At 34.2% G+C, this 23,235-nt stretch overlaps 1 protein-coding gene across 3 annotated transcripts; it reads left to right on the forward strand.

Annotated features, from left to right (window-relative positions):
• The first annotated feature begins 1,196 nt into the window (after nucleotides 1-1,196).
• Nucleotides 1,197-8,511, forward strand: LOC131044734 (formin-like protein 20). 3 transcript variants are annotated; one of them, XM_057978128.2, is made up of 17 exons: nucleotides 1,197-2,590; nucleotides 2,762-3,498; nucleotides 3,599-3,820; nucleotides 3,962-5,430; nucleotides 5,508-5,625; nucleotides 5,810-5,881; nucleotides 6,026-6,124; nucleotides 6,262-6,303; nucleotides 6,422-6,502; nucleotides 6,615-6,665; nucleotides 6,761-6,842; nucleotides 6,963-7,057; nucleotides 7,224-7,295; nucleotides 7,455-7,571; nucleotides 7,665-7,733; nucleotides 7,844-7,913; nucleotides 8,008-8,511. In XM_057978128.2, the coding sequence occupies exons 1-17, from the start codon at nucleotides 2,515-2,517 to the stop codon at nucleotides 8,253-8,255; spliced, it is 3,720 nt and encodes a 1,239-aa protein (XP_057834111.2). In that variant the 5' UTR covers nucleotides 1,197-2,514; the 3' UTR covers nucleotides 8,256-8,511. The 3 variants fall into 3 exon arrangements, with proteins under 3 accessions (XP_057834111.2, XP_057834113.2, XP_057834114.2); XM_057978130.2 differs by having other exon boundaries at nucleotides 1,197-2,585; XM_057978131.2 differs by lacking the exon at nucleotides 6,615-6,665.
• The last annotated feature ends 14,724 nt before the right edge of the window (nucleotides 8,512-23,235 follow it).

Raw genomic sequence — 23,235 nt, forward strand, 5'->3', positions numbered from 1 at the left:
ATTTATGGAATCCTACTTGGTGTTCGTATGTCTTTTAGTAGGGTTTCTGTTATTAATCTTGTTTAAGTTCTATGTGTTTCTCCTTTATGTACTTTCAGGTTAAAAGTACACAAAAATCCTAAATACTCCTATCATACGAGGGAGCTGCCCCTCTCAAACACAGAGGAAGATTGTGGTTTCACTCGAATCTCTCCAACTGTTGTAACGTTTGTCACTGCTCATCGGACAAACAGGGTCAGTTTCAGATAAACGACCACATTGACAAATCTGTTTACCAACACATTTAAAATTTGATGTTTAAATTAGGAGCTGCAAAAATGTTAAATCAATTCTACACCTATGAATATAATCTAAGACGACAAAGAGGAAATCCAAGAAGTGAGATCAATCTTTAGAAAAAAGTGACAATAAGATCAAGATATACTAATATGATGAAGTGTATTCATTATAAAATCAATTATAAATTTGTTATTTTATAAAAATACTCTAATCAAAATACAAAGAGCACCATTTCACACTTCTACAAAATTCTTATCAAATCTTTTAAGTTGTGATTTGTTTTATGGCACTAAATTGATTTTAAAACTTTGGTTGTGAAGGATAACAAGATCATCTAAAATTTAACATGAAAATGATCATAGAGCCCTTAAGATAGCTCTTGGTTGTTGCTTCAAATAGACTACGTAGTGAGTTCAACTCTTGATTTATCAACTGTGTGAATAAAAGTCCCTTGAAAGATCACAAAATTCATCCTTTAAAAATTTAAGCTCTAAAGCACTAGACTAAATTCTATCTTAAAAAGAACCAATAATCATAAAGGCTAACTTCATCGACATGTGAAGTGACCCTAACAACAAGATTGAACATTTCAAATAGTCAGTGTCTAATTAGTAGGCTTTTTACCATTAGCACTAAAGTCATTGATGCTTTCGTAGCCAAGAAGCAACCTAACGTGAAGTTGCTTTCGTAGCCAAGAAGCAACCTAACGTGAAGTTGCTTTCGTAGCCAAGAAGCAACCTAACCTGAGGTTGCTTTTTCCACGAAAGCAGAAGTGGCAGCCCGTTCTGCGTTTTAGCAGTCAACGGTAAACACTGGATTTTTTGCAACATGGATGACGTGATAAAGAGCCTTAAAGTTCTATCATAATACTACCGAAATAGCCTTTTGACCATCCTTATGCACTTGACTAGAACCACATTAATAAAACACTTTCCTTGAACAGGGACTCATTTGGGTGTTATACAGGGATTCCTTTGGATGTTATACAAGATCTCCTGTAAGCACACCAGCCATTTAATAATTTTCTTGAATATCAAGTAGATGCGAAGGAGCAAAACTCTTTCTTCGGACAGGGTCTCCTTTGGATGTTATATGAGAAAAATTTGTGTAAGAACAACAGGCATTCAATAATTTTCTTTGAACATGTCAAGGTTTTTCTGGGAAAACCCACCTGCTTCCCAGCCGGACTGCATGCCTGTGTTTATGATATATATGAGGCTTATGATGGTAATCTTGGAGACATTCTGTCAAACAGTTTACGTGCCATCTCAATGCTTCCACATTTTGCATAAATGTCTACCAGGGCAGTTGCAGCTACAACATCTGACAGAATGCTTGTATTGTTTGTCCTGTGATGGATGTCCATACCCTGTTCCAATTCTCCCATTTTGGCACAGGCAGGGAGGATGTTGGCAAAGGTTGCAGAGTCTGGCCTTACACCTGCCAATTGCATTTGGTTGTAAGTTCATAAATCCTTTTCAACAAACGCATTTTGTGCATATCCTGGAATCACAGCACTCCATGAGATCACATTTCTTCGAGGCATGAGGTCAAACAGTTTACGTGCATTGTCTATGCTTCCACATTTTGCATGCATTTCTACCAGAGGATTTCCAACTGTAATATCTGATAATAATCCCCCTTCCATTAGGCTTTTATGGATGCTTAAACCCTATTTTAAAGCTCCCATTTTGCGTAGGCCGGGAGTATGCTAGAAACCTGTTGGTTGCTTATGGTGAAACGGTGCGACTGTAGCGTGTGGATACCCATATCTTCTGTCCGCTGCAGCAACCATTTTCCTTGAGACGCTACCTAGGTATCGATCAAACGCTTACGGGCATCCAGTAAAATTTCCACGCGGAAACAGAGTTTGGATTTTGAACGAAAGGAAAGAGCCCATATCCGCCACCTAAGCGTTCAAAAGTTGGTGTAGTTTTAAGCCCAGTCCAATTAATCTATTTAAATTGGCGGGTAAAGGAAACGGTCAATAGGTCCTTTTAATCTATAAGCCATAAACCAATTTGTAATTGGATCCATCTTCAACTGGCCGACACGGTGGATGGATTCTAGGGAACAGAACACGCTATAATTTGAAGCTTCTCACGGGATTCAAATCGTTTGGTGTTTCATTCCCACTTAATTACTTTTCTTTTGCGAACGCTAGGAAGGAATCATATTGGCGAAGCAAATCAAATAAAGAAGCATCTTAAGATTTAGCAGAGCCTAAAGGGGATCATGTTCAACTTACGAAGAAAAAGCTTGTCCAGATCCTTTCCTGATGGCCTCGTGGAGTTGGCTGATAGAATGTATGGTATGCACAAAAGGCTTAAATTTTTCTTTTTCATTTTGGTTTCTGGTCATCTTAGTAGAGCTTCAATATTTTAATTTGATATGTTCGAATATGATAATAAAAATCATATAAATGCTGTGATCTTTCTCCGTTAATCAATAATTTCTCACGAATGGTCATTCCTTGTTATAGTAATGAGCTCCTGCTTATGCCAAAGCAAAATTGAGGACGAATTTAATGAGAGCTTCATTAAGGGTTTAGTAAGCCATGTGATATCACAGGCTCGGAATAGGTCATTCATGGTGTTCAATTTCCAAGTCAAGAGCACACCAGTTTTGGCAGAAATATTGAAAGTGTATGATAGAGTCACAGTTTGGAATTATCCTGTAGAACATGAGGGTTATCCTCTGTTACCATTTGAAAAAATCCATACTGTCCTGCACACATCTGATGGGTTTTTGAACAATTTGGGACCAAACACAGCAATCATCCTCATATGTGACAGAGGAGGATGGGCTTTTGTGAGCTTCATGGCGGCAGCTCTTCTTATCTATAGAAGAAACACTGGTACAGCAGATGTAAATAAGGTGTTGCATACGGTGCATAAGAGTATCTCTTATAAATGTTCTGCCAAGAAATCTTTGCAGGATTCCTTTCAAGATTTTAATCCGCTGGGCTCTTATATAAGATATCTAGATTACATAGCTTGCAGGTGCGGAAATTTGAAGGGCAAATGGCCTCCCAACGAGGTGACATTGATGTTGGATTGTGTGATTCTCAAAGGAGTTCCTAACTGGGATGGTAAGGGAGGTTGCAGGCCTCTGATCAGAGTTCATTCCAAAGATTGGTCTGAAAATGCGGAGTTTCCCACCGCCAAGCAGACTTTTCAAACATCCAAAAGCAGCAAAGATTTTAGATTCTATAGACAGGTGTGTGATTTTAACGATTTAAGCCCTAAACCCTTATGTCTTTTCAATGTTTTTTCAAAGAAAATTGTTTGACAATTAGGTTTTTAATGGATTGTTTCAGGGTGAGGATGCTACTGTTAAACTAAACCTCTACTGTATGATCAAAGGAGATGTGATTATTGAATGCTTAAACGTAGGAGACAAACCCAAGGGAGAGATAATGTTTAAAGCTAAGCTTAATACTAGTTTCATTAGCAGTACTAATATTCTGGAGTTGAATCATAAAAGCATTGACACTCCATGGGACAGCGACCATCTATTTCCTGCCGGCTTTGGTATAGAGGTGAGTTCCTTTTATTAATCAAAACCATGAAATGCAGTGGTGTAATTTTATTTGGTGGTTTTGTTACAATTATTATTTATAGTTTTGAATGACTACTGTTCGCACTACATTATTAATGCTGGTGTAGGAATAAATGTCTAGGTCTTATTTTCTGATTTGGTCGAGTTCAGCCCGGTAAAGATTTCTCAGCAGAGGACTCACGCACTTCTCAAACTGATGCACAAAATAGTGGATGATATTGCACAAGATGGTGGGTCCAGAACCATACCTCTACCTCCTCTTACACCATGGCCTAGTGATCGTGCAGACTCTTATTCTTCATCTCTATCTCCTCCGAATGCAAAATGGACCTTTGCTACTTCACCTCCAACACCACCAACGCCACCATTGTCTTCCCAATGTAGTCCTTTTCAAGTTAATCCCCCACAGCTTCCTCCAAAAAAATTGCTATCATCACCCATTGAGAAAGCATTCCTGCCTCTATCTCCATCCACTCCTCCATCACTGCCACTATTACCTACAGTTGGAGCAACTTTATCTCAACCTCCATCATCAGCACCACCTCCACCTCCACCTCCACCTGTGTCTACTCCTAATAATTGTAGAGTTAAAGAAGCGCCAGCTTTACCCCTTGGTGAGGAGGAGTCTGCATCTCCACCGCCAACTCTTCTACCTCCATCTTCTCCTAATAATTGTAGACTTGGAGAAACACCGGCTTCACCCCTTGATGAGAAAGAGCGCACATCTCCTCCACCTCCACCTCTTCCTTCATCTAGTAATAATAGTTGTAGAGATAGAGGAGGATCAGATTTACCCCTTGTTGATAAAGGCTTGGTATCTCCTCAAACACCTTTTTCTCCACCTTCACCTTCACCTCTATCGACTCCTAACAATTGTGAAGTTACAGGAGAACCAGCTTTACCTCTTGGTGAAAAAAAACACGCATCCCCTCCACCTCTTTCTTCACCTAATAGCAATACACCACCTTCATCACTGAATCCTAAATGTGGTACATCTCCTCCACCTCCACCATATCCTCCTACTCTCAGTAGAGGTGCTCCACCTCCACCTCCACCTCCAACTCACCCTCCTACTCTCAGTAGAGGTACACCTCCACCTCCACCTCCACCTCCACCTCCACCTCCACCTACTCCTCCTATTCTTGATAGACGTCCTCCACCTCCAACTGCTCCTCCTAGTCTTGGTATAAATGCCCCACCTCCACCTCCACCTCCTCCTCCTCCTTCAAGTATTGGCAGAACTCCTCCTCCACCTCCACCTCCACCTCCGCCTGCTCCTTCAAGTGTTTGCAGAACTCCTCCTCCACCACCGCCCACTCCTTCAAGTGTTGGCAGAGCTCCTCCACCACCTCCGCCTGTTCCTTCAAGTGTTGGCAGAACTCCTCCTCCGCCTCCACCCTTATCATCTAATGGTAAAGGAACTCCACTTTCTGCATTACCAATTGGCTTAAACAAAAACCTCCCATCAACAACTCCAACGCCTACAACACCATCTAAGCCACTAAAGCCCTATCATTGGTCTAAAGTAGCAGATAGATACATGCAGGGTAGCATATGGGCAGATGCTCAGATCCATGATGAAGTTCTGAGGTATGATTCTTATCCTAACTTGCATAAGATGGTGCTCTATTGTAAGTATTCTAATAATTATTTTTGGTTATGTTTAGGACAACAAAAATCAACAGAGAAGAACTTGAAGATCTTTTTCATATAGCTCCAGCCAAGTCCAATGGTGGTCGCCGTGCTTCTGATGGGATGAACAGCCAGCCAGAAAAGTCTCATTTGGTAATTTGTTCCAAATACCTTCTCTATATAAAATTGTCCAATGCAATTACTACTCTGTTACTTAATTCTAACTTTTTCAGGCAACTTTTCTGACATCATCCAAACAATTTATGAAATTTTTAATGAATTTTTTAAAATGTGATTTAGTAGTACTCTAAACTCTTTTTATAATATCTGAATGCAGATTGATTTTAAAAGGGCACAAAATTGTGAAATTATGTTGACTAAAATAAAGATTCCAATAGATGATATGATGGTAAGGTTATTTCAAACCTGTCTATATAAAATTCCATTTCTTTTAAAATTTGTTATTTGAGGGTTTCTAAGATTTGTATGATTATGAACAACTTATTTTATTTAAATGGAGATTATTATTTAGTTTTTTTTTTCAAAATTGCAGAGGGCCATATTATCATTGGATGATTCAGTTTTGCAGAATGATCAAATTGAACAATTAGTTAAGTATTGCCCTACAGCAGAAGAGATAAAGAAGTTGCAGGTAAGTTACATGTAATTAACATATCTTAATTTAATTATTTTATATATTGATTTTTTTTTAATCAAAACAAAAAAACCTTTCATCTAGTAGTAAATTAGATTGACTAGTTTTAATTAAATTTTTTTATAATTATACAGGATTTTAATAAGGAAATACATTTTTATGGAAACTGTGAAAAGGTATGATTTGATGCAATGCATTTTTATTTTTATTTTAAATTATAAAAAATAATTTTTCATATATTATTATTTTTATTATTGTATTAAATATATTTGTCATTTTTTTCGAATTTTATAGCTCTTTTTGAAGATGATGAAAATTCCAAGAATAGAATCTAAACTTCAAACATTTTCTTTCAAAACAAGATATCATGTTGAGGTATGAAAGTTATAATTTTATTAATTTTTATTAAATATGTTTTTTTTTATAATTGATTATTTATTTGAAATTGTTTCATGTATACTAATTTGTCGTCATGTTCTTTTTGTAGACTTTGCATATAAGAGAAAAAATAAATATTATAAAACTTGCCACTAAAGAGGTGGGTGATTTTATTGGTTACATATATTTATATTGATTAACTTAATTAAATAGGATGATTTTAATTTTTGTTATAATTTCTTTTCTATTTTTCAGGTGAAAGAATCTCCAAAACTACAAAAAGTTTTGCATGTAGTTTTATCTCTTGGAAATGAATTAAATCAAGGAACAATTAGAGGTTAGAAATTTGATGAAAATTAATACTATTAAATGTGAAGTTGTCTTTTTTTCTTTGAAATATTTAAAAGATTTTCTTGAACTTAATAAAATTTAAATATTTAATATTTTTTCTTTTTAGGATCTGCAAGAGGATTTAAATTGGAAAGCCTTTTGAAATTGGGAGATATACATGCTTCCACTAGCCAAATGAATCTTTTGCATTATTTGTGTAAGGTATTATTTAATATCAAATTTTGAAATATTTTTTACTATATTAGATTATGTAAATAATTTTTTTATGTTTTATATTGAAAAATAATAAGTATAATTAGATATATTTTAAATCATTCAAAATTTATTCTATTAAATTGAAAAAAAAAAAATTTATAATTTTGTGCAGAGCCTTGATCGACAAATACCCATGCTACTCAAATTTTATGAAGAGCTTCCCCATTTAGAAATTGCAAAGAAGGTCAATCTTTGATTCTATGATAGATGCTTATCTTTAGGATAAATTATCATGTATAGTAATTTCTTTATATATATATATATATATATATATATATATATATATATATATATATATATATATATATATTTGAAGTTGATTTTTGTTGATTTATTTGTTTAGATTGACTCAAAGATATTAAAAGAAGAACTTGAAGGATTGCAAAATGAATTTGCAAAAGTTGAACTTGAATTGGCCAAATCAAAGGATGATGGTTTAATAGCTGAAAAATTTAGAAAGGTATGAAATTCGTGAATTTATTAATAGTCTTTATTATTTAAGAGTTTTTTGTATTTGTGTTTTTTCTTTTCAAACTAACATATCTTTATGTAGGTTTTGAAGAACTTCTTAAACAATGTTAGAGATGACATGAAGTCTTTATTATCATCTTATTTTGAAGTGGTATATCTCTTTTTAATGTTTTTTAATTCAATTTGCTTTTCAATTCATTATTATTTCAAATATATATAGATTTTTATAGTTACAAATAGTGATTTATTTGTATTTGATAGATAAATGGGGCAAGTTCTTTATCCAACTTTTTCCATGGAAATGATCCAACAACTATGCCTTTTGAATATGGTAATTATATTTATTTTTTATATTCTTAGTAGTTAAAAACATAAAGTACAATTATTATGCATTATATTGATTTAAAATCTTCTATTGTATGTAGTGATCTCAACACTTCATGAGTTCATATGTCAGTACCGAAGAGCTCTTAATGAGTATCAAGAAATGGCAAGATGCGAGGAAATGAAGGCTAAGAAAGGAATGCCCAAAGAAAGTAAAAATATTTCATTTCAAAATAAAAATACAAAAGAATTTGAGAAGAAAAGAAAATCTCTAGATATTAAATTTTGTTTAGATGATGTACATAATATTGAATTTAAGTTGGGGATGACCCCACAACGCAACAGTTAGTTGTGAGCCTCTTACATGGGAGGTCTTGGGTTCAAGTCTATTCAAGCCCCATGTGTCCCACACATGGGCAATGGAGAGATAAGGTGATGCCTAGGCGTTGAAGACATGATGACACAAGGAGATATAAGGGTGTTAATGCCGAACAAATATGATGATGAGGCCCCTCAAAAATGTGGTCTCACTGGTTCATAGCTCCAGTCAAAAGCGATTTGGCTTCGGCCCATTACCAAACCAAAAAAAATATTGAATTTAAGTTGAGAATATTAGATTATTGTAATTTACAAAATTTATGTTTATTATGTTTTGCAAAATACTGAATTATATGAAAGAAGTGCAAAATAATTGAATGTGAAACTATTATGATATGCAATTACATGATTTAATTATTTCCACGTTAAGAATATAATGATGTTAATTGATATATTTAAAAATATATTTAATCTTTGAAATTTGAATAAAAAATATGATATACATATATGATAATTAATTTTTTTTTGAGAATTTTAATTTTGCATTAATATAATTATTTACTATATATCAAATTAGTCAATTACAATATATAAACATATTTTAATATTTATTTTTTAAAATTATATAAACAAATTTATGCAAAAATTATTTGAAATACTTTTTCATACATTTCAATAATTTTGATGGCTTAAAAAATATATATATATATATCATTATGAAGGATTTCTATTAATTGTGTTGTTCTTTATTTTTTATTTTTTTGGTAGCAGCTTAGAATTCATTTTAGATGTTCCTATTGGGAATTGAACTAGAATTCATTTTAGATGTCCCTATTGGGAATTGAACTTGGGTCTCCACAGTGAGAACCTAGTGTTTTAACCAGTTAAGCTCAGCCCCTTGGACAATAAAATAGTAAATTGTTATATATTCAAATAAATAAAAATATAAATTGGTAAGTAATATTTTTAAAATGATTATCATTTTAAATTATTTTTATATCATATTATTTATTTAATATTTCATTAAAGAGTTATCTTATTCGATAATAAGATAACAAATACTTTAAATTACTTTTTTATCATATTATTTATTTAATATTTTATTAAAGAGTTATTTTATTCAATAATAAGATTGCAAATACAAAAAAAAAATTGCATTAAAAATAAATTATTTTATTTTTCATATGAATATCATATAGATTTAAATATTTATTTAAAATTTTCAATTATATTTTTCTTTTTTTATAAAATGTTTATGTTAAAAAAGAGTCAACTTAAGAGTTATTTTATAGTTAGCATATTACTTTAAAGTTTTTTTTATTAAATTATATTTTCTTAATAATTATTTTATGATTTTAGTTTTATTTATTATTATTTTTGTATGGTGTCTCTATAACTTTTCGAATAGTTTGAGTCTTGATATTATCAATGAAGATCTTTAATTTTGTATTTTAGAATTAATTAGATATGTCTTGTACAACAAAATTTGTGAATTTAAATTTAATTTTTTTAGGATCTTCCTAGTAAACATTTGTGATACCTTTGAAATGGGAATACAAACTTTCATGCTTCCAACTAACACTACATGATTCCTCCTTTGTACTTTAATGTACATAACCATTTTTGTAAGATGACATGGATAAAAACATCATACTTTTGTTCTCATAGATGTTGTATAGAATTAGAATAATACAAATTTGTTGTCCTGTATATTTCTTGTTCTATTTCTTTTTATGCATATTATTCTTTATCATAAATATAAAATCTTATGCACATATAACCTAATTGAATATCTTTTTGGTTGGGTTGTCCTAATTTTTATCCTAGATCCTAGATCAAGCATCAAATATATAGGAAAAGGGTATATAGTAAACCACAACCATTTTTTTAACTTTAAGGAATCAAAACTATAAATTAATTTAAACTCCAACTAGTTCATGCATGATGTAGAAGCATCTTAAGGGGGTTGAGAGATTTTGTATCAACCAAAAAATATTTCTTTTTTGTTTGTGTTCTTTTGCAAGTATTATAGATTGTCACACTCATTTGGTTAAAACCAAAACATAATGTCACAAGTAGTTTTTCTACTGTTTGGTATCATATGTTATTTATAGAGCATCCAAATTGTAAAATTAATGTTGTAACGAGGTTCTTATTATGCCCACATTTCAATATTGTAATTGTTTCCCTTATTGTGAAATGTGGCATACTACTAGACCAAAGGGACCTCTTTAGAAATTTGTGCTAATAATTTGATCATGAAGAGTCTTGGATAGCATTACCTCACTATATTAAGTGTAAAGGAAAATACATATAAAAACCCCTTACCAATTAAAACCAAAACATACCTTAATTGTTGAACATGTAGGTATTTCCACATTTACCTATGGTACAAAATTTACAAAAACCAATCTACAAAACTTTCATTAAATATGAATTATAAATAAAATATTGAGAGAGAAATAATCAAGCAATCGTAGGAACATAAAAGACATCTATTTACCCTAGGAAAACCCTTTGAAAAAATTTAGCCCCCAAAGTAGTAAAACAAATGCATTCCTAACAACAACATAATACCATTTTCCTCATGCCTTCCATGAAGATCAACACCTGCAAATATAAGAAAAATTGATAGCATAACCTTGCAATATACAATCTATAATGCTTTTTGATGCAAGGAAAAAGGGGCACAAGGCATAAACACAAGTTCAAATGTTAATAGATTAGTTCCAACCAAAACTAAACATAAATGAACTCAAAAACCTTAAGATGCATACCAAGAGAGATATAAAGAAAACAATGAAAAGCATACACAAATGAAAGAGATATAGAAGACTCTCCAAGATGCTCCCAAAGAGGCTCATAGATGTTTCTCCCTTGTTCTTCTTCTCTCCAAGATCCAAATGGGTGATTGTAAGTAACTCTCAACTTTTAGCACAAAACCATGGATGGCATGAAGATTTGAAAGTGATTGAAAGATGATCTAAAATATATTATTATGCAAATGACTAAGATTGCTATGAGAAAGCCCTATGAACATACAAGTATAATAACAATGCAAAATGCTTCCTCCTTTTCTTGAGAAATGAGGTCCTTTTATAGGGAAAAATGTTGATTGAATGGCCCAAATTGAGTGAGCTTGTGAAAGGCTAGGATTGATGGGTTTGTGATCCATGTGATGGCTTTCAACCCAATCCCATGATGGCAAGTGTCAACATGAGATAGATTGAGAGGAGAGGGAAGAAGCATAAATGCTTGAGATGACATGAGGATTACCCTAGGAGGGTTTGGTTAGGTTTGAGTTAGCGGATAAATCTTTTATCCAAGGTTAATGCTTTTATCCAATGGATAAACTCTTGTGCAAGAGTCAATGGAGATAACCATGGTCAAAGCAATGGATGCTTGAAGAGACCCATGAGTTAAATGGGAGTTGAGTTAGAGGGAAAGTCTCTAACCATGTGGGTAAGTTGAGTTAACTATTAATATGGTTATGTAAGAGCCATAAAGGCTTTGAAAGACTTTGGGGGTTAACTTGTTGAAGAATAAAAGCCTTTAATGCATTTCAAAGACTTTGAGGCATTTTTGAGAAGTGACCTTTGTTTGGGAACGTGCAAATGATTAGAGAGGGGGATTAGGCTAATTAGAGGGGGGTTAGAAGAATTTAGAAGGAAGTTAGTGAGCAAGTGGGTTTGGTGGGTGAGAGAAAATAGGATTTTATTTAGAAATAAAATCTGTTTATTTGTGCAACTTGTATTTGTAGGAAAATGCAAGACGGGTGAGATTTTAAATAAATTTTGATTTATTTAAAAGGGGAATTTGATTTGTGTTTTTTTTAAAATAAATGTTGATTTATTTAAATGAGAGGAATGAGGGAAATTAAATAAATTAGATTTATTTAATAACTGGGTTATAGATAGGGATTTTAATTTAAATAAATTTATGTAATTTTTTTAATTAAAACAACAGAATGGGGGTTGAATTAATTAATTAAATGTGAATTTAATTAATAGAGGAATGTTAGTGTATCAAATAAATATTAAATATTTATTTAATTTAATGGACAGATTTATGTGTCTACACTTTTATCTCAAGCCTTTAATAAACAACCTTAAGAATGCCTATTAGATCACTAAAAGACAATACCATAGGCCTAGACAAGGTCCTAATATATCACAATAAGAATTCTCATAGTTTATAGCCCATAATGGGCCAACAAGATTTTAATAACATATTCCCTTACATCTCATATCCTCACACCAAATCTAGAAGCATCATTCTATCATTTACCTCCTTTAGCAAGGTGCCTTGTATCATACGTCATAAACTATCATAAGTAGGTAGAGATTATTACCCACTTGATAACCTCCCTCCTACATGCTCTTATGTGCACCATAGAATCTTGTTCACATCTTACAATGTCATAGATGTTCTTATGTTGAGAAAACCATACTAAAAATATAAAATTAAGTGTATTTAAATATAACTAAATTGTTTAAAGGAATATGTGATTAACCATCAAAACTAAAATAACACATGGATAAGCAAGTATAACAAAACAAAAAAGGTAATTACAAGAATTTAGTTCCACTTTTGGTGGAAAAATCATGAGGCAGTTTTTTTTTTCGAAGGAATGAATATTTATTTCAAAAAAATAGTTATTGCTTTAAACTAATGGATATCCATTTAGGTTTGGAGTTTCATTATAAATTAAGGTTTAGTGTAAAACAATTTAGACCAAAAAAAAAGTTACATTTCAAATAGAGTTGTGTCCTTGTACTCTAGATTCATGATTATAATTGATTTTAAGAGTATGGATTTAACTTAATCACGACGTTTTACCTAAAAAATTAATATATCATTAAACATTTTTTTTATCTAATGTAACTAACTAATTAATTAACATTTACATAATTTAATTATTTTAATATCTAATAAATAGATAAATAGTTTGAATTTTGAAATCAGTTTTAGTTTTTTTTTTGGTATAAGTCAAATAGTCTTTTATAGTAATATAATGGTCAAATTTGTAAATCCATGATTTTTAATTTATGTTTGTGTTTGTTTTGAGGTTTAATGTCTTAATACACACATAATGATAAATGATATGATATTGTATGAAGTTGGGTTCATTACCCTAGTCATTAAATCTCCATTTACACACGTACTATGTACATTTATCTTAGTCACATGTTCAACGCACTTACCAAGCACCCACCTCCATTCAGTTATTTTCCACATAGATCATTATGTCTTAGGGCAAGTTTGTGGACACAAGGACAAACTAATTGGTAGCAAAACTGTCCCAAGTCCTAATTTAAACTTTATAATTCAAATTTGGTTGACTAGCCTCCCTTTACCTTCTACGTTAAGTGAAAATATTATTCTAACATGACTTGACATTGTTAGACTTGTGTGAATATTGTTGTCATTGATGTCAAACCAGCTATCTGATTTGGACCGGACCGTGTATGTGGCTCGGATTGATCTGGATATTGGTGCAGAAGTTGTGCACAGTCAACATATGCAGTTCTCTTGTTATGGACAAATGTTGTTGTTGTGGTCAGATGTTATGATGCAGTATGGTGGAGGTAATGTGATGTATAAATCTCTGGAAGATCCTTGTTCTAGAATTTTGAGTTCTCATTGATCTCGATATCAGTTATGTGTCCCAGTATTAGCTACTTTGGTCAATGTCAGTAATATCTCTTTGAGTTTCATGTTGTGGTATCCTTGGTATGCGTGGAGTCTATAATTTGGACATATTGCGCTTAATCTTGTAATAATGGGTCGGTATTCTTGGGTTCGGATGACCCTGCCCCATTCTAGTAATCTCGGTATATGCATTGGTGAATGAAGTATGTAAAAAGGAAGCATGTAGAAATCTTGTAGAGGTCAACATGATTGTCTTGATAACATTTTGGGCTTGGCCGACACACTACTTTGTATTTGTATCCTCTAGTGTATATATGTACATATACATATGTAGTAGTATGAGCATGGTATAAAGGTGTCTGTGAGAAAGAGATTAAGGAAGTACATGTGATATGCAAAAGATAGTTAGAAGCAGAGGTAGCAGTGTGCAAAGTTTGAGTTGCAGACAATGAAGACAAATAGTGTTGCAATGGTGTAGTAGTCCTTCACCAAACCTATTGCATGACAATTGTACAAAAATCTCTCACCGGATCTATTGTAGAGTTTGTGAATTGTAATCTGAGCTTAATCCTAGAATTGATCACATGCATTTGGAGATGCAATCCTTTTTATTTCAACCTCTTTTGTTATAGTGAGCATTCCAACAATTAGTCGTGTCTTTGTATCTTTGCAGTGAGCATTTTGACAGTGAGATGCTTTTGTAATCTGGCAGTAAGCCACCAAGAAGTGAGCCATCACTATTGTAAACACCATATAACTAGTTATATTCTCCTAAGAGTTAACACTCTATGGTTTTTCCCATTTGGGTTTCATGTATAAAATTCAGTGTTTATCTTGTGGTTTTGTTCTCCATGTTTATTCTCCATGTGTTGTTTTATATCAGTTAAGTTTGTTTAATATTTCAGTGGAAGATTAAAGTTAGAAGAAAGTTTTAAATTTATGGGAATACTAATTTACCCCCCCTCTCAATGTTGGTTGACAATTAGAAGAAAGCTGGAGAATTAGATGATGAATCTAATTTGCTGAATTGGTTGACAATTTGGTTGATTTCAGTCGAGTTAGATAGAATTGAAAGCATTCTATTAAAGCATTTGATCCAGAACAACGCAAGCCTTGAAGATATCAGCAATTTGCTTTTGAAATCCTTGAAAGAAGTTCTAAAAGAGATTCTCTAAGTAGTCAGTTGAGGAAAAAGGTTTGGATATGCAAAATTTGTTGAATGAATGTGTTTATGCACAAAAGATCTTATCAACATGTATTGAGGAATTGAGGCACTATATCCGCAGTGCTAGCAGAGTCTATAGGTATTGTATCTCTTGGTTGACAACTGCAGTGAAGCACAAAAGCAAGATTCATGCTATTAAGGATGAGTAACAAATCTAGGCAAATCTTTTAATTTTCTGAATGATAAGGATGGTGAGCAGAGGAAAAGAATTAACTCTCTTCAAGATGAGCTCCTATTGCTACAAAGGTAGAAAGAAGACTTTTTGTAAACATGTTTTGGAAGGTAAAGGAGATTGTTGAGGATAATTTGAAGCATTTTTTAGCGTTGCTTAGGAATGCAGTTGAGTATGAGCAAAACCCATCTACTCCAGATAGTTTTTTCTCATGCAACCGATCTGTTGGTGGAGTGTGAAAGTATTTCAGTTAGCATTAAACTAGCCATACATTCTTGGGAATTTCTTCTTTCTGATATGAAGGATAATACAAGTTTATCTTTCTGAAAAAGAGTAGCTGAAGGTTCTTGTGTGATATTCAAGTTTTGACATTTTTCTAGTTGTATATATTATGTCCTTTTTTTCCTTTTTTTCCTTTTCTTTCTTTCATCAAAAGGAATCCTTTGTCCTTGATGTCAAAAGGCGAAGAAAGGAATGTGGTTTCTTGGATTTGAGGAGTTGCAAGAGTAAGGGGGAGTTGTACGTAGTTAAGCTTTGGATATGTTTTGCCATCAATGACAAAGGGGTAGATTGTTAGACTTTTTTGAATATTGTTGTCATTGATGTCAAACTAGCTATCCAGTTTGGACCAGACAATGTATGTGGCCCAGATTGATCCAAATATTGGTCTGGATGTTGTACGCAGTTGGTATGTGTAGTTCTTTTGTTATGGACAAAAGTTGTTGTGGTCAGACATTATGATGTAGTATGATGGAGGTAATGTGATGTGGAAATATTTGGAAGATCCTTGTTCCAAAATTTTGAGTTCATTTTGAGTTCTCATTGATCCTGGTATCAGTTATGTGTCTTAGTATTAGCTGCTTTGGTTAATGAAAGTAATATCTCTTTGAATTTTGTGTTGCGGTATCCTTGGTATGCGTGGAGTCTATTATTTGGAGATATTGTGCTCAATCTTGTAATAATGGCTTTGTATTCTTGGGTCCGGATGACCTTTCCCCATTTCGGTAATCTTGGTATATGCATTGGCCAATGAAGTATGTGAAAAGGAAGTATGCAGAAATCTTGTAGAGGCCAACATTAGTGTCCTGATAATGTGTTGGGATTGGCCAACACATTATTTTATATTTGTGTCCCTTGGTTTATGTATATACATATACATATGTAGGAGTATGAGCATGGTATGAACATGTGTGTGAGAAAGAGATTGAGTAAGTACATGTGACATGTGAAATAGAGTTAGCATCGAAGGAAGCATTGTGCAAAGTGTGAGTTACAGACAACAAAGATATAGTGTTGCAATAGTCCTTCACCGGACCTGTTGTAGGACAGTTGTACAGAGATCTCTAACCAGATCTATTGTAGAGTTTGTGAATTGTAATCTGAGCTTAATCCTAGAACTAATCACATGCATTTGGAGATGCAATCCTTTTCAGTTCAACCTTTTCTGTTGTAGTGATCATTCTGGCAGTTAGCCATGTCTTTTTATCTTTGTAGTGAGCAGTCCAATAGTGAGTCACTTTTGTAATCTGACAGTAAGCCACCCGACAGGGGTTGTTTTCTCCATGTTTATTCTACATTTGTTGTTTTATATCAGTTAAGTTTGTTTGATATTTTAGTGGAAGATTAAAGTTAGAAGAAAGTTTTAAATTAGCGGGAATACTGATTCACCCCCCCTCTTAGTATTCAAGTGCTTTCAACCTAATCATCAAACTATGTAGTAGTAGTTTAAACTTGACATTAAATGCATTCATTCTAATGGAATCTACAAACATTCACTACATCAATCATTAGGTGTTATATAATAAATTGAGGGTTTAGGGTTTGTAATTTTAGTTTGAGGTCGAAAATTAGGGTTTAGCCTAAAATAATTTAGGCTAAAAACATCAACTAAAATTTAAATGTAGTTAACTCCAAGTGAACTACCATCCACTTGAGTTAAAAGTTTTAACTCGCATAGATTAGGATTTTTATGGGGATTAGAGTTTATCTTCCAATTCCCTGATATGCTTGGTCTTACAAAATGTCTTGATGTAGATCACAATTAAGAGTTTTTTTTTGTGAAGATATTCCAATGGATCCCAATTTTTATTTCATCCCATGATCCCACACGAGGTTATAAATCAATAATTGAATGATGTCTTTAACTAATATTTAAAAATTCAATTCAATATAATATTGAGTTTAAGGAATTAAAAATATTTATAAATTTTATGATTTTATAAATGTATAACATAGTCATAATCATATTCCATGACAAATTTAAACCAAATCAAATGATTTTAGGTACAAGAGAGTAACCCAAGCCCATGTTATGCTTGTAAGAGATTGGAGAGATGGGTACTTTTCTTCCTTTCTCTTGTGGTCCAAGACCATGTCCTTTGTAACCCATCTTGTCTATCATAACAGATGCCTTTGGATACATTTGTTTAGGTATGTTTGTTGGTGCCTCATCTTCTTATCGGTATATCCAAGAAGTAACATTAGTTTCCAAGCTCTCTTCTTCAAGTGGACACCATTGCTGAAAGGTAGTTTTCTTGTGGTTCTTGATTTCCTTCGGCTTTCCATATGACTTAGGAGAGGGTGGGAGTTGACCCACATAGAGAAAATTTTGAAGGGTATACTCTCCATAGCCATTATCAATGAGCTTGACCTTGATCTTAGGTTGGGATGAAGTGGATGCGACATTGGATGGGTTGGCTAGAGGAGGTAGGAAGGTTGAGTTGAGTGGGAAATGGTAGGGATGCTTCCCTTTGAGAAGTTTGCAATATTGGAAGGGTTGCAGATCAAAGGGGATGGTATTCTCCCTACCATTGTAAGGGAATTTAAGGAATTGGTGATAGGTTGATGGAATAACTTAAATTGAGTGAATCCACAAATGACCAAGGAGAATATTTTATGGGAGATCAAGGTCCAAGACTCAACATGTAGTTTCCACCGTTGTAGGGACCACTTGAATAGGTAGAGTTATGGTGCCTTTGGGAACCCTTTCTGCATCATCATAGGCTTTAATTGTGATCTTTCCAGATGTGTCAACCAAATCATCAGAGATTTGCAGTTGTTTAATCAACTTGTATGTACAAAGGTTTAAGCCAGATCTGTCGTCTATGAGGACTCTCTTGATTTTATGCTTTTGTACAATAGCCTCATTATGGAGGGGTTTATTGTGGGATGGATCATTGGATGGTGCATCCTTGGATGTGAAAACAAGGTGATGTTGTGCAGTAAAGTTTTGTAAGGGCTTGGAATTGGACGACATTAATATTATCCAGGACACAAGACTCTAGAAGAGCTTGCTCAAGGATCTCTTTATGGATGGGTGATGTCTTAAGGAGTTCTAGGATAGAGATATGTGCAAGAGTCTTTCCAAGGTGATCCAGGATATAGTAGTGATGGGTGGATGACATGGGGGGTTGTGGAGGAGCTCCTTGAATGACACTCTCCCTCTTCCAGGTGGTAACATTACAGTCATTCTGAGGATAGGAGGTGGAAGGTGCGACACCTTGAATGACTTTTTTTTATTGAGAGGATCAATTTGATGATTGCATAGGAGGGACACCTTGGATGGTAACCCTGTGTCTATGAGGAGCAGAGGGGAGATCGACTGCTTGGATTGTGATAGTGTTGACATGGGTATCGATAGGTTCTATGCGACCTACCAAGGAGTCAAAGTCAGAGACGTAATTGGTATAGTCATAATGAACTTCATGAGATGACGAGGCTTTCTCGTTACCATGCTTAGGAAAGCATTCCTGGTATATTTTGAGTTTATCATTTGAATTACTAGGCTTAGCAGTTGCAACCTCAATGTCACCCTTGTCAATTAGGTCCTTGATGTAGTTTTTTAGTTTCATACACGTGCGTGTATCATGACCATTAACACGATGGTAGTCATAATATTCATTCTTATTATACCATTGAGGTTTGGATTGATTTGCATCAAATGGGTGTGTTATGGGGAAGACAACTATGCCAGCCTTGACAAGTTTTTGGAAGATGACTTCAATGGGTTCAATGAGTGGGGTATACTCACGCTGGCACTGATTGTTGGAGTGAGGAGGTCAACCTTGGATGGAGACATTATTTTGAGGTTGAGATTGATTGTGGGGGTTGGATTGAGTTTTCAATAGATTGTTGGTGGTGGTGGGTTTGGAAGGGACATTTACAGTATGAACACGCTTGGTATTAGTGACTCCATTATTGACAAAAAATTTGTTTTTAGACCAATACTTAGGTTTGTCATTATATGAGGAGGAAACTCAATTAGATTTTTGATAATGTTTTAATGTTACTTTCTCTAGGAGGACATGCTCTAAGGCTAAGCCTTTCTTAGTGATTTGTTCAAAGGTGTCCAAGCATTGACAAGTCAAGGGTTTAGACAGTTCTAGTACCAAGTTGCGTTGGAATAACTCAATTTAATATGACTCTGGTATATCCCAAGTAAACTTCTTGATAAGATGCCACCACCTTTGAAGGAAGTTGGTGAAGGTTTCTTCGGGCCTTTACTTTCTATTGCATAAGTTCATCATATAGGCATCATTATCAATATTGTAGGCATAATGGGATACAAACATCTCTACTAGGTCTGGAATGGACTTGATGGAGCCATGGGGTAAGGTGAAAAACCAAGATAGGGAATCACCACTAATACTTTTAGGGAAAAGTCTTCTAAGGTAGACATCACTATAGGAGACCTCTTGATAAAGGATGAAAAATTCTCGGACATGGTCTCTAAGGTCACCTTTACCTTTGTATTTCTCAAACTTGGGTATTTCAAAACTAGGAGGGTAAGGTGCAACTGAAATAGAAAGGTCATATGGACAAGGAAAGATTTATTGGAAGGTATAGGTCTTTTATTTGTCCCATCTTTGAAATTTTTGATAAGGTCCTTCATGTCCTGAATTTGTTTCAAAAGGTCGGATTGTTGATTGCGGACATTAGAGATATAATGACCCATGTTAGACCCTGGGATTTGGTTGGACATGGAAAAGATACTGCCACCACAACCAATATATTGATAAGAAGAATCTAGAGGCTGTGAAGTGTTTTGAGGGCGTGACTCACGAATGGTGCTAGTGGGAGGTAAGCTAGTGTTGATTTAATAGGTTGAGTTGTGAGGAGGTATGGATGAACTTGGAGGATTAGAGATGTTTGGTGGGATATATATCGAAGGTACAATGGTTGTGGGTGTGGATGTCGCAAGTGGTGGATGAAGAATGGGATCAAGGATAGATTTGTCTATGAGTTCACCTTCTGGTGGCTTGTCAATGATAGAGCGGTCAAAATCAGGGGGGCAACACATGCCCCTTGGGTGATAAGCTGAGCCACAAGATTATTGGGATTGTGTTTGAAAAATATTTCCATCATTTCTTGATTATAAGGGTTTTTTATGAAGGATTGCACACACTGGGAAAGATCAGGTTGGTCAATGAGTTGGTCCTCTTTTCGTTGTGGATCTTGATTAAAGGGGTGACTAGTCTTAGGCATTTCATTACCCTCAGTGACCATCTTCACTTTTTGTGAGTGAGTCAAGACCATACATGGGTAACCTTAAAGATGAAAGTGACAAAAAGGAATTTGGAAGTAATTTGGATTTGATGAATAAGAGTGATGAAAGGACTTAACAAGATTTGGATTTGATTTGATTTGAATCAGATTGAAATTGATTTGGATGGTCCTCAGATTAGAACAAGGTTGATTTTATTAAGATGACACCTTAGCCCTTGGATTAGGACTTAGATGGGGATTGACGATGTTGACAAAAAAGCAAGGTGAAAACCAAGCTAGGAAGAATCTAGACCTTTGGATTAGGTACAATTGATCAAACCTTCTTCTACTTAGGATAGACTTACATTCCTAATAAAAATAGGGCAAAAGGATTAGGGTTTTGATCAACCCAGATGATTTAGGCAAAATTTCTTGAGGGAGATTCTTTCCTGAGCACAAAATCCAATTGATGATTGATTAAAGATAAAGATCTAAATAACACTTTCACAAAGTATTAATCTTAGAATGAGATTGATTGATTGATTAGATGATTTGATTGAAGGTTGGATGATTGATTGATTGGATTGATTAAGCTTGATGATTGATTTATGTTAAGTCCTTAGAAAGGATGGCGATGATTATGGAAGAAAAGGAGATTGATTGAAGAAAAGAAATATGAGAAGAAGGGAGGCTACCTTAGATGGACTAGTGACTCAATAATTGCTTTGAGGATGAGGTAAGCTGGACAAAGGGATGCAACCACTTCTATTAATGCCTTGAGATAAACCTAATCTTTGATGAAAAGCATGGGTTCTCAAAGGTTTCTCATCAAAATCTGCCATAACCATGAAGGTAATCATGAAAATGATGCAAAAAGGTTCTATGCTTCAGCAAGAGTTTGCGATTGATGTACAAAAATTTACGATGTTTGAGGAGTTGTTTGTAGCTAGGCTTCTTCTTCTTGACTTGGCAGTAAATGGACTTCTTGGGGTGTTTAAGGGATTTGGTCTTATGGTGCATGAAATGAAACTAATTGCAAACTTGAATGGGGTGGGGACGTTGAAACAATGAGGCAAAGATGTCGAAGGATAGTTTTGAAAGGGCAGAGACACCGAAGGATAGTTTGACAATTTTAAGTGTTTTTTTTTGGATGAAGTTCAATCAAACTTGGTCAAATTTGGAAAATGTTTAGTCTTTTCTACTCTTGGAAACAAAAAATCAGAGAATTAAGACACATTGTCCAATGACAACAATTTATAATAAGTGTGAAAGTGATCGGGAGCTTAGATTAGCCCAATGACAAAGTGAAAATGAAGACACATCAAACATACATCCTAGCTTGAAAAATGCAAACCATTAGATGGGCCTCTCACACAAAGAGATACCTATAACAAGTGGACATATAGAGATTCTGGTAGCACTAGATCTCCTCCACGACACTCACTTCTTGGGCATACCAAATTCTCTTACCCTGAAGATCCGAAGATCTTTTAACCAAGCGATTCTTGTCTCATCTTGAGTGGGTACATGAGAGGTAACTTCGGGGTACGATACGCACTCCCTGCGCCACTAATGTAGGATTTTGGCTTACTAAAACAAGGTTCTTAGTACGAGACTCTCTTTCAGGCACCCATATATGATCTCTCCCATGGGAGGCTTTCTTCCTATAGAACACAAGTACCGGGGAGGTCAGCGTAGGTAGGAAATTGGTACCCGTCGTGAATACTTTCGTTGCACATGTTTTATATAGAGGCTGAGAGGTGACTTGGCTAAAAGTCCATTATCGCTTGGGTATATCCTCACTAGCCTTATGGGCTTCTCGAGGGGATATACCCTCTACCTAAAAAATGAAAATTTGAGCATCGCTAACACTTTTCTCATGCACCCAACATCACAAAGATCATGGGGAGAGGATAGTGTGTGTTAGCTATGGGACCACTCTACACATGTGCAAGTGCACAAAAACAAGATAGACAATGATTCTTTTTAGTCTCAAAGTCCCATAAATATATGTTGTCTAATCTAAAATAAAAGAAAAATAAACTAAATCTAGTGGAAAAATATTTGTCTTTGGCAAGCGTGCTACAAAAAACTAGTTAGTAGTTTGATAAAAGTGGTTTTGGACACACGAGAATTCCTGCAAAACTCAAAATTTGATCAATATCCAAAAATTCTAACTACCCTGGTGCAGACGTCGAATGTCTACGCAGATGCCAAATGTCTGCACAGGTGCCGAAACACATTCTTTAGGAAACAGTTAATGCAAAAAGTTTGAAATTCAAATTTTTAAACATAGGCGTGGGAAAAATGGTTCAACAGAGATGTCATTACATAACGCATACACTAAATGTCTACGCATATGCCGAAGCGCTAATTCCCAAAAAAATCCTAATTAGCCTAAAAATATAAACTACTGTTGAAAATCATGTTATCCTCATTTTCGTTTTTCATTGAAATAGGACAACCCCTATGAATTTT

This window comes from Cryptomeria japonica, chromosome 3 (genome assembly GCF_030272615.1).
Source record: "Cryptomeria japonica chromosome 3, Sugi_1.0, whole genome shotgun sequence".
In the NCBI taxonomy this organism is placed as follows: domain Eukaryota; kingdom Viridiplantae; phylum Streptophyta; class Pinopsida; order Cupressales; family Cupressaceae; genus Cryptomeria; species Cryptomeria japonica.

Excerpts from the sequence above, each read along its gene's own strand:
- LOC131044734 (XM_057978128.2), top strand. The coding sequence starts at position 2,515 with ATGTTCAACTTACGAAGAAAAAGCTTGTCCAGATCCTTTCCTGATGGC. Across the intron at positions 5,431-5,507 it reads ATCCATGATGAAGTTCTGAG|GACAACAAAAATCAACAGAG; the intron begins GTATGATTCTTA and ends GGTTATGTTTAG. Across the intron at positions 6,666-6,760 it reads TAAAACTTGCCACTAAAGAG|GTGAAAGAATCTCCAAAACT; the intron begins GTGGGTGATTTT and ends TCTATTTTTCAG.